Source organism: Conger conger, chromosome 14 (assembly GCF_963514075.1).
Source record: "Conger conger chromosome 14, fConCon1.1, whole genome shotgun sequence".
Lineage (NCBI taxonomy): Eukaryota > Metazoa > Chordata > Actinopteri > Anguilliformes > Congridae > Conger > Conger conger.
In genome coordinates, this window is record NC_083773.1 from 45311307 (window position 1) to 45323896 (window position 12590).

At 47.1% G+C, this 12590-nt stretch overlaps 1 protein-coding gene across 2 annotated transcripts in view; it reads right to left on the reverse strand.

The window, feature by feature from the left end:
* Window positions 1–12590, reverse strand: part of myg1 (myg1 exonuclease) — a 40988-nt gene that overhangs the window by 16876 nt on the left and 11522 nt on the right. For both annotated transcript variants that reach the window (XM_061220407.1, XM_061220408.1), the window contains 2 exons: window positions 7242–7401; window positions 6673–6822 (listed from right to left, as the gene is read on the reverse strand). In XM_061220407.1, the coding sequence (XP_061076391.1) occupies window positions 6673–6822; window positions 7242–7401 (310 nt within the window). The remainder of the gene's footprint in view (window positions 1–6672; window positions 6823–7241; window positions 7402–12590) is intronic.

A 12590-nucleotide genomic window follows, 5' to 3' on the forward strand; every position in this document is an offset into this window, starting at 1 on the left:
TGTTACAGAAAGCACCACACACTTCACTGGGCATGTCACAGAAAGCACCACACACTTCACTGGGCATGTCACAGAAAGCACCACACACTTCACTGGGCATGTCACAGAAAGCACCACACACTTCACTGGGCATGTCACAGAAAGCACCACACACTTCACTGGGCATGTCACAGAAAGCACCACACACTTCACTGGGCATGTCACAGAAAGCACCACACACTTCACTGGGCATGTTACAGAAAGCACCACACACTTCACTGGGCATGTTACAGAAAGCACCACACACTTCACTGGGCATGTTACAGAAAGCACCACACACTTCACTGGGCATGTCACAGAAAGCACCACACACTTCAATGGGCATGTTAATGCACCTTACCTGGGGTGGAGTCTATTTTTTAAGCAGTCAATTCAGGGAATGAAATTCAACTCACTCAGAGAAATCCCCATAGAAAAAGTAAAATGCATGTTTTTGAAAAACTCATTCAACAATTAAATAGCTGAACTGGCCACCGGCCCAGCCAGTGGTGTGTCACAATGCTGCCTCGGGTGTATTTAGAGCATTAGCCTTTGAGTCTCACTGGCCATAATCATGGTAAATGGACTGAAACGTGAACACTTTTAGCTTGTTAAAGCGAACTTTGCGGTTCCGCTTTTTGATGCTATAAATAGCGCGCTGAAAAAGGCTTCACCTTCTCCACAGTTTCACTCGATTAAAATCCTGTGCACTCCAGTCGCCTCATTAGGGAGGTAAACAGTGTGAAGACGCTCGGCTGTTTCTGACCACTATGACGGCCCTGTGGGAGAGGGAAAAGCACACCAGCAGGTCTCCCCTCCTCCGACACACCAGCAGGTCTCTCCTACACACCAGCAGGTCTCCCCTCCTCCTACACACCAGCAGGTCTCCCCTCCTCCTACACACCAGCAGGTCTCCCCTCCTCCGACACACCAGCAGGTCTCTCCTACACACCAGCAGGTCTCCCCTCCTCCTACACACCAGCAGGTCTCCCCTCCTCCGACACACCAGCAGGTCTCCCCTCCTCCGACACACCAGCAGGTCTCTCCTACACACCAGCAGGTCTCCCCTCCTCCGACACACCAGCAGGTCTCCCCTCCTACACACCAGCAGGTCTCCCCTCCTCCTACACACCAGCAGGTCTCCCCTCCTCCTACACACCAGCAGGTCTCCCCTCCTCCTACACCCCAGCAGGTCTCCCCTCCTCCTACACACCAGCAGGTCTCCCCTCCTCCGACACACCAGCAGGTCTCCCCTCCTCCTACACCCCAGCAGGTCTCCCCTCCTCCTACACACCAGCAGGTCTCCCCTCCTCCTACACCCCAGCAGGTCTCCCCTCCTCCTACACCCCAGCAGGTCTCCCCTCCTCCTACACACCAGCAGGTCTCCCCTCCTCCGACACACCAGCAGGTCTCCCCTCCTCCTACACCCCAGCAGGTCTCCCCTCCTCCTACACCCCAGCAGGTCTCCCCTCCTCCTACACCCCAGCAGGTCTCCCCTCCTCCTACACACCAGCAGGTCTCCCCTCCTCCTACACCCCAGCAGGTCTCCCCTCCTCCTACACCCCAGCAGGTCTCCCCTCCTCCTACACACCAGCAGGTCTCCCCTCTCCTACACCCCAGCAGGTCTCCCCTCCTCCTACACACCAGCAGGTCTCCCCTCCTCCTACACCCCAGCAGGTCTCCCCTCCTCCTACACACCAGCAGGTCTCCCCTCCTCCTACACCCCAGCAGGTCTCCCCTCCTCCTACACCCCAGCAGGTCTCCCCTCCTCCTACACACCAGCAGGTCTCCCCTCCTCCTACACACCAGCAGGTCTCCCCTCCTCCTACACACCAGCAGGTCTCCCCTCCTCCTACACCCCAGCAGGTCTCCCCTCCTCCTACACACCAGCAGGTCTCCCCTCCTCGTACACACCAGCAGGTCTCCCCTCCTCCTACACACCAGCAGGTCTCCCCTCCTCCTACACCCCAGCAGGTCTCCCCTCCTCCTACACCCCAGCAGGTCTCCCCGCAGCGCCCCGGGGGTCAGAGACGTCCTCGCGCATCAGTGTCTCTGAGACCGTCGCTCTGAAGCCCTCTCCGGTTTAGCCCGGTTTCTGCAGTGGCCCTGTGGCCCAGTGGCCCTGTGGCCCTGTGGCCCTGTGTCTGCAGTGGCCCTGTGGCCCGGTGTCTGCAGTGGCTCTGTGGCCCTGTGGCCCAGTGGCCCTGTGGCCCGGTCGGTGTCTGCAGTGGCTAATTGCCAGGTGCCCCGTGTCTGGAAACATGCGCAGACAATGCTGGGATGAAGATGAGGCTCTCCACAAGCGGAGGAAAAGCCATTACTTTTTCAATTATACCGAACTGCCCGTGTGAGAAATCACTGCCCCGGATAACTACAGGGTCAGATCAGACTGTTAACCTGATTCCAGAGGACACTCATTTTAGTGCATTTAAATGCAGCTGGACTAAATCATTCATAATTCCTAGTTTCCTATAGCCTGGAAGATTTTAATAATTAAAAATGCAAACAATTGTTTTTTGCCAGTGTACTTTTCATCCCACCTGAATTTGGAATCCCAAATGACCAAAAACTGTCCAAGTGCTCATCCACGCACAGACAAGATGCACACTCGCAGAGTGGGGGTGGAGGAGACCCAATCATACCCCACCACCAGCACCCTGCTGCCCCCACCCACATGGGAAGAAATGAGTTTTACACTGATGTTTTTTAACAGTAATGGCAAGGATATTTGACAACTGTGGGGATTTGATTCATTCTTTACCGTAATACTACACAACATTATGGTATTAAATTCATTTCAAGGATTTGCACTGACATTCAGGGAGTACAGATTGTTCCAAATGCAGTGCAGAGATGTGTGTTTATGTGGTTAGATGCAGGCAAGTTCACACTGAGCACCAGAAAAAAATGACAGCTTGTAAAACAACCGACACTGACCAAATTTAATCACAGAGTTTAAGCACTGCCTTTTTCTTTCATTTCAACGCATCTGTTTTAGCCTAAAATGTTTATATGCCTGTAAACTATTTTATCATTATGATCATTTTTTTGGTGCAGGGAAGGCACACTGCATTTTTATGGCTACTCCCCATGTTCAGAAAAACACTCAGCCAGCACTTGAGACTGTGGGAACACTATGCTCTGTCTGTACTCATCTGTCCTTTACTGATGGCAACCACTGTAGCTTACTGGGGGGGGCAACATGATAACTGACTGACAACAAGCCTGTCCACCCTCTTACCTGTAAGAACAGCAGGCCAGAAAACTGCCCTAGGTAATATGGCATCCATATCGGGTGATCCCCAATTTCAGGGCACCAAGTGCAATTGGATGGTTGGCTACTCAGCTGTTGTGAACAGTCGGGTGTATCCAAATGCAATCAAAGGCCTAGAATCAGGACTAAATACTGAAAGCTTTCATATACCTGCACTCAGGAAGCAAATTAATACACCTGACTATTCAGAAGCAGTAGAGATTCAATTACCGTCCAATTACTTTTGGTCCCCCAAAATAGGGGGACTACGTATGAAAAGGGAAGTGATTCCAACACTCATCACCTTATATGGATGTGAATAAAACCTCAAATTAAAGGCACTTTAACCTCATATTCATCGTTTCAAGAAACTGCACCACTGTACAGATACATACACACTGCACTGCATGCACGTACTCACTGCACTGCATGTACGTACTCACTGCTGCTTGCTTGCTTATACTTACACGCCCTCCCTCCCTCTTCTGGAAAGTGTAAGTGTTAGTTAATGAAACCCAGGAAAGAGGCGTTCACACAGACATGATTTACTGTCTCACTGCACAAAAACTATTCAGAGCTGATGACACGCAGCAGGTCACAGGAACCTTTCATAAGAATGTGCGCTCATTATACAATTACATCCATTCACTGCATTTCTGCGTTATTTGTTCACGGTGGAGGGAGCGTAAGGACACATTCTTATATCCCCCAAACGCAGACTGTGTCAGTGTGAATGTGTTTACGTGATTATCTGCCCTCAGAAGGCTAAGGATTCAGGTTAAACATGTAGAAGGCGATTTGCGGATGCGCGAACGGCAGGAATTTCTTATCAGTCGGGCGGCCTGGAACGCAGGGATGAAATATGAATGAGCGCTCTGTTCATAATTGAGCCCACAGGTCCGGCTGCTCTCTCTCTTCCTGGCCAGGTCCAGATGAATCAGAGGATCCTGACCTACTTGCTCAATTGCCGTGCAAAGCTTAACGGCTCGACTAAGAGCGTCTCCGCTTTCCCATGATTGCGCCCTGCCCTTCGCCCCGTCCTGCTACTCCACGTTCCCCGATCCGGAGTGACCTTAAAAAACCCCAAGGAGAGCAGTTACCACGCTTCCAGAAACTTCCATATCTCTAGTCCCTATCCTCGCTCCCCGTTATGCTTCTGTTCGTTTGAGCTCAGCACCTTCGCTCACAGGTGTGTGTGTGCGCTTCTGTTCGTTTGAGCTCAGCACCTTCGCTCACAGGTGTGTGTGCGCGCTTCTGTTCGTTTGAGCTCAGCACCTTCGCACACAGGTGTGTGTGTGCGCTTCTGTTCGTTTGAGCTCAGCACCTTCGCACACAGGTGTGTGTGTGCGCTTCTGTTCATTTGAGCTCAGCACCTTCGCTCACAGAGACACAGACACAGTCACATTGCTGGTTTTAATTGTTAAACAAATGTATTTAATGACTGACAACTTTCCGGAAGGCACTATTTTTACCTATTGTTCCATCATGAACAGACCTACCTGATCAGTCACAACTAAAAAGGAAGCGTAATGGCTTGCGTGCCGGACTCACAGCACTGTGTGATGATCTGTCATTATCTTCCCTACTGGGGTGTGTGTGACAGACATGAGGGGAGCTTCAGTTGGCCAGCTCATTTATCACCAAGGCATAAAGAACAGTTTAGCCAATGTTCAAGGTCGAGACACACATCCAGCCAAGGTCACTAACCAGCCGCTCGTCTGTATTAAAATGCACATCAATTTAGAAAAATGCTATTTTATTCTCTCTCATCAATATTTCATGTAGTAGAGACTAAGAAGTGTGCATAATAACAGGCTATTTATAGCCAGCATTTATTTCCCTGCCAGGAGAGCAGGAATGAGTGCACACCTCTTCTTCAGACACCATCACCGGCTCAAAGAACCAGAGCATTAGACACTGCTTACGTGTAAGACAATCAATCTTGGGAGAAGCAGAATAATTAACGATGAATTTAATCTAAATTAACACCCCTATTACTGTCTTCTTCCATCACATAGAGTAGCCGTACTGTACAGTCAATGCTATAAATCAATGGTTCCCCAACCCTGTTCCTGGAGATCTACAGGAAGGTTTTCATTTCAATGCTAATTTGGACCACATGATTCTACTAATTAGCACCTCAACGAGATGTCGGTTGAATGAGGTGCGCTTTGTTACAGTTGGAGTGAAAACCTACAGGATGGTAGAACTCCAGGAACAGGGTTGGGGACCACTGCTATAAATTCTAAAAAGGTTAGTGGTCTCCGTTCGAACTGTCATTCAAAGCCATCCCATGAGTCAGTCATCATTCACCAATTAAATCTTGGATGTCTCCAAGGAGTCATCCAACTGGCATTCTGGTTAAATAGGAACTTCAGCCCAAAGTCTAAATTTGATGATAAACCAATCCGTCCATGGATAATAAGGGCCCAAATAATGCCCCAGGGAATTACAACCAAGCTTCTAGATCAGGGGTATTCAACGGTATTCAGTCCTGGGGGACCCCTGTGGTTGCCGATTTTTATTCCAACCACAAATGCAATCCCAGAATTGTTACTAACTTTTCTTAATTAGGTGCTTTTCATGTTTAGAGGGATTATTTACTCTCTTAAACCATATTATGCCAGAAATCGCTACGGATGCCATTAAGACCTACGTCCATGTTGTGCTAGTTATGCTATGCGGCCAAAAACTGCGGAAAAAGAGGAAACTAAATATTAAACCAATTAAATTCAATAAATGAATCAATAGGCACCTAATCAGGCTATCACACACGTGTTTAAGTTCTCTCATAGGCTAATTGTTTTTCCTTAAACAAGCCAAACCTGCATTGTGTGATCATTTGCTCTGTCTTTGAATTCTAAATTATCTACCAAATGTAGTTTTATGGCTATGTGTCCATGCCTTCACCAATGAGGAGTCCATTGATTTACCTCAGGATGATGAAATAAAAACTTTCTAACAGCAGAGGGACCAGTAAAATACAGCAACATTGAATGAAGGTGGAGGCTTCCTTCAGTCCTCCACCCAAACCCCTGTTTTGGCCTGGTAAGCTGAAATCCAGCCCTTTCCCACAGTGCAGTACTGCCACATTCACACCGGCAAGGCTCCGTGCCGGTTCTGGTTCCCGAACCTAATTTGAACCAGCCGGCGCGTTCAGACCGATAATGAATGGGTTCGGAACCTGAAAAGTTGGTTCTCAGCTGGTTGGTTCTCAGCTTCTCAGCCCTCTGTTGAGGAGGAAGATGGAACTTTGGTTCTGCTTAAACTGGTATGGACGCGGGCTGGTTCGCCGGAAAGCGCCAAGGTTCTGAGACTCCAGAACGGAAGCGGCGCCAGAACCAGAACCGTGTCTGTCTGAAAGCGGTAAGAGAGGAGGGGAGCCCGGGGCACTGACTGACCTCTGTGTCCTGGCTCTTGCTGTTCCAGGGGGGGTTGAGATAGCTCACGCGGGCGCTCAGGGTGGTGGAGACGGCGTACCGGGCCTCTCCGTCGTACTGCGAGATGCCGTTGTCCACTGCGTCCACCGCCTCCACAAAGTTCTCGTACAGCTGAGAGCAGACAGGAGACAGGCCTAAGGTCCACAGGCCCCATCAAGTGCCTGGGGCTCATATTCCCCCCCTAACCCTGGGGCTCAGATTCCCCCCTGACCCTGGGGCTCACATTCCCCCCTGACCCTGGGGCTCACATTCCCCCCTGACCCTGGGGCTCACATTCCCCCCTGACCCTGGGGCTCACATTCCCCCCTGACCCTGGGGCTCACATTCCCCCCTGACCCTGGGGCTCACATTCCCCCCTAACCCCTGGGGCTCATATTCCCCCCTGACCCTGGGGCTCATATTCCCCCCTGACCCTGGGGCTCATATTCCCCCCTGACCCTGGGGCTCACATTCCCCCCTGACCCTGCGATTAAGGATTCCCCCTGACGCTGACGCTCACATTCCCCCCTGGGGCATATTTGCTGACTCACCTTGTCGTAGAGCACCTCCAGCTGCCCGTCGTCAGGCTTCAGCTGAGTGAGCTGCTCCAGAACCAGTCGGCCAAAGTGCAGGTAGACCAGCCCAGCCGAGCTGAGCCGGGTCACCCAGGGCTTCCCCGGGCACAGGCTGTGGAACGTCTCCACAAACAACCTGCAAGTCACACACAGAGGGGACTTACACGTATGCCCCCAACTCGCTTGCTTAGGGTAGTATATTGTGATCGATGATAACGTCTACTGCTTGTGGGTCTGCTGATCGCTGCAGGGTTCGATGCTGGATGCATACTATATCATAGACAGGGCAAATGAAGTCCTATCAATTACCTACCACACCAGACCTGAGGTTTTGGCACGCTTATCCCCAGCCATCTTGAGAAAGGCTTTGCCAAAACGTTGGTCAGGCGTGGTAGTTGAAATGAAATGACCACTATCTTTTTGTGTGCCCCTGATAATACTGCTTCTTCAGTTGTCACACACTTGATGTCATATACAAAATATGTCTTCTACACTTCTGGTTTCTATTTCTTCAATTAGCACAGGAATCCTGAAGAATTTCTATAGCTATACTGTTGTTTAGGCTGCACCATTCTTGAGACTGGAGACTGGACACTTGAGACTGAGACTTGAGACTTGGACTCTAGCTCAGAGACTTGAGACTTGACTTGGACTCTAGCCCAGAGACTTGAGACTTGACTTGGACTCTAGCTCAGAGACTTGAGACTTGACTTGGACTTGCATTTGATGACATGTGAACATCTCTGAAATGAGACCTTCCTGCACCTGACAATGATGTAGTCTAAGAGGTGCCAGTGCTTAGATCATGGATGCATCCAGAAAGTTTTATACTAGTTCGTAATCAGAAATATTGTGTTTGTGATTGTGAGGTTATGTTCAGCACAAAGGCTTAACAGCCTCAGCCAATCTGCATGGCTATGGCCAATTCCATGATGTCCAATTACACCTGGCCAGACTCTTGCATTGAAGTTCCCCAAGACTAGAAATTTGGGACTTTGAGGAGGGCCCATACCGAGCACCTCATAGAAGCGCTCTTTCACTACATCTTCAGATGGGAGGGTGGGTGCATAGGCACGGAAGGGAGTGATGTAAAGGTTTCAGTGATGCCAATCGGTGTGTCTGTGAGATTCGGCGGGAGGGAGTTCTTTATGTCAAAGCTCTCACCATGTAGATGTTGTCTTTCTGGGGGGGTATCCCTTCCCCACACATACACTTACTTATCCCTGCTAGGATATGTATATGGTAATTCACAGTGCAACTACTGGCTAAAAATACTGTGTACCACCTAGCTAGAAAGTTAGGTAGATTAACATTAACATTCATTTTATTGAGCAAAGTACTTGCTGCCATTAAAGTCAATAATTAACAGCTGGATATTCAGTTCAGGTTAAGTCCCTGTGCTCAAGGGCACAAAGGTAGTGTCCATCCTAGGAATGGCACCTGTGATCTGAGTTACAAGACCAGTTCCCACCACTGCCTGCCCAAACACATCAAATCAAATCAAAAATACAGTATACTGAGGATTCAGCTGAACTTTTGCACTCGTTTTCTCTTCGTTTCAAAAGCCCAAAGGTGGGTGAACATGATAGTGAACCACTAAAATGAACAGATTCTCGCTGCAGAACTTCTGTTAAAGAAAAAAATATATATTTAGTGGGCAATTTTTATTAGGTAGACCTGTTCATCAGCTTGTTGATGCAAATATCTATCAGTCAATCATGTGGTAGCAACTAAATGCATAAAAGCATGCAGACATTGTTCAGACCAAATGCTAGAATGGGGTAGAAATGGGATCTAAGTGATTGATGGTGGCGGACAGGGTGGTTTGAGTATCTCAGAAACAACTGATCTCCTGTGATTTTCACGCACAACAGTCTCTAGAATTTGCAGAGAATGGTGTGAAAAACAAAAAAACATCCAGTGAGTAGCAGTTCTGCAGGCAGAAACATGCTGTTCATGAGAAGGGCCAGACTGGTTATGACAGTGGTATGCAGAAGAGCATCTCTGAACACAAAACACTGGTTATGACAGTGGTATGCAGAAGAGCATCTCTGAACACAAAACACTGGTTATGACAGTGGTATGCAGAAGAGCATCTCTGAACACAAAACACTGGTTATGACAGTGGTATGCAGAAGACCATCTCTGAACACAAAACACTGGTTATGACAGTGGTATGCAGAAGAGCATCTCTGAACACAAAACACTGGTTATGGCAGTGGTATGCAGAAGAGCATCTCTGAACACAAAACACTGGTTATGACAGTGGTATGCAGAAGAGCATCTCTGAACACAAAACACTGGTTATGACAGTGGTATGCAGAAGAGCATCTCTGAACACAAAACACTGGTTATGACAGTGGTATGCAGAAGAGCATCTCTGAACACAAAACACTGGTTATGGCAGTGGTATGCAGAAGAGCATCTCTGAACACAAAACACTGGTTATGACAGTGGTATGCAGAAGAGCATCTCTGAACACAAAACACTGGTTATGACAGTGGTATGCAGAAGAGCATCTCTGAACACAAAACACTGGTTATGACAGTGGTATGCAGAAGAGCATCTCTGAACACAAAACACTGGTTATGACAGTGGTATGCAGAAGAGCATCTCTGAACACAAAACACTGGTTATGACAGTGGTATGCAGAAGAGCATCTCTGAACACAAAACACTGGTTATGACAGTGGTATGCAGAAGAGCATCTCTGAACACAAAACACTGGTTATGACAGTGGTATGCAGAAGAGAATCTCTGAACACAAAACACATCAAACCTCTAAGTGGACTGGCTACAGCAGCTAGAGGCCCATAACTAAAACAAACAGGTCTAATGAATACCCAACAAAGTGCTCACTGAGTGCATTTTCTTTTTATAACAATAAATCTCTCACTGGTTTTTCTCCACACATTACAGACAGCTACCTCAAAACTCAGGCTTAAATGTTACATAGTTAATTCCTCAAAGGATCTGTCTGGCTTTGTGGAAGAGATAAACAGATAAACAGTGATGATTGCAGGAAATCTTTCTGCTTAAATCACCACTCCTTCCTGAGCCAATTTTGGCTCAAAACACTTCGCAATCTTAAGATAAATTCCACTTTTAGACTCACAGTCTTGTTAAAAAAAAAATCTGTTCAGCACAGATCACCATTACATTACAGTTGCTGATGCTTTTTTTATTAACTAAAGCATCAGCTGGTTAATGCTGGTCTGTGCTGGGCAGTGGTGGTTTTATGCTGGTCACATTAGTAGACCAGTTTAGTCGAGCTGGAAATGTGAATGACAGTCTCCATCAAAAGTAAGGTAACGGAACGTCGGGACCACGAAACAAACCACCCCGTCGTCCACCCCGGCATGACGTCTAATTACGTTTAAACGTCTAAACGTTCAGCCAAACACTTACGGTTTGTTGCTACAATTCCTCTCTTGACCATGAGGAAAAATTACCTATTGTACCTTTAACACCTCCACCCAGAACTCTAGCCAACTGCCCAAGCTAGCTACTTTTACCTTTCCCTTGCTTGCACACATACACACACTCCTACCATACCTTATTCTACTAACTTCCTGTTAGTTCAACCCCATATCTGTTCTGTGTTTGTACGTTTGTTTACGTGGTGTCTGTTTGGGTGTCACATAGACATGACAGCCGAGTTAAAGCAGTCTTTCAAAGAACTTCCAACCTTCAGGTTATCGGTATGTTTAATAACTGATATTGTTTATTTTAATTATTAATTAAAATAATAAATTTGTGGTTAGATATTTCTGATAACAGTAATTTTAGGACTGATTACTTTTTGAAGTTATACTGCTACATAATGTTAATTGGCGCCATGCATGAGGATTATTATCACAAAACGGTGTTTGTATGAATCCTAGTAATCTACACAAAGTGTAGGGGCGTATCCCACATCAGGTGCCCCGTCCAGGGACTGGTACGTTTCGGGTAATCATCCTCAGTATTTCGTAGAGAGTAAAATCCCTACGTTATTTGGCGGCCCGTGCGTGGTAGTTATTTTTACTATATACTTCAGCCATTTGGATTTGAGATCAAAAACGTATTATGAAACAAAAGTACATACAATCAGGTTTTATTCCATGGAATGTGCGTGTATGCAGTACGCTTCTCTATTTTACAGACGTGGCCGTTTTTGTGTCGAGCAATATTGAGTTAATGGATGACTGATGGATGTTAACTGTTGCTCAGCTGTTTTCTTTTGATTGCTCACACATAAAATAGCAGTGAGTGAGTGTCTGGTGTTGGTTTCAGCCTTTGTGTTCATCTGTGGCAGCACCATGATCATAGCACCTATAGCTGAAACGCAATGAACCTGTGAGCGGAAAGAACAGAATAATTCATTAATAAGGACATCACAGAAACCAGGTGCATCAAGTGCAGCAGCTTGGAAAGCCTTGACAAGCTACTGACACTAAGACTCTGAGAGCAGAATTATACCGGCTATACTGCAGAATTATACAGGCCATACTGCAGGATTATACAGGCCATACTGCAGGATAATACAGGCCATACTGCAGGATTATACAGGCCATACTGCAGGATTATACAGGCCATACTGCAGGATTATACAGGCCATACTGTAGGATTATACAGGCCATACTGCAGGATTATACAGGCCATACTGCAGAATTATACAGGCCATACTGCAGGATTATACAGGCCATACTGCAGGATTATACAGGCCATACTGTAGGATTATACAGGCCATACTGCAGGATTATACAGGCCATACTGCAGAATTATACAGGCCATACTGCAGGATTATACAGGCCATACTGCAGGATTATACAGGCCATACTGCAGGATTATACAGGCTATACTGCAGGATTATACAGGCCATACTGCAGGATTATACAGGCTATACTGCAGGATTATACAGGCCATACTGCAGGATGCAAACTGCTCAACAACAGCACGGATCAAAAGTCCAGATTAGAATTCACCAAAAAATACAAAGAGAAAACCAAACAAGGTTTTATGGACAGAAGAGACCGAAATACACCTTCATCAAGCAATGGGAAGCCAAAAGTATGGAGATGGCAGCGGAACTCAATTTCAGTCTAGTGTTAGCATTAGCATCTAGAGTTACAGCAGATTGTATGCATATCCTATTCATCCACAAATAGCTTCATTTTTCACATTGTGGTATGAAGGTTTACATCTGCACAGTATTTATGTGATTTCGGGTCTCGGGCTGTTGACAGTTTCATGAAACTCCTGGTAGTTTATTCGTGTTTGTAAAAAGGTTTAATGTGGCACTTGACACATCTTGGGTGTCTCTCTGAGGTTACAGAGCTCCTGT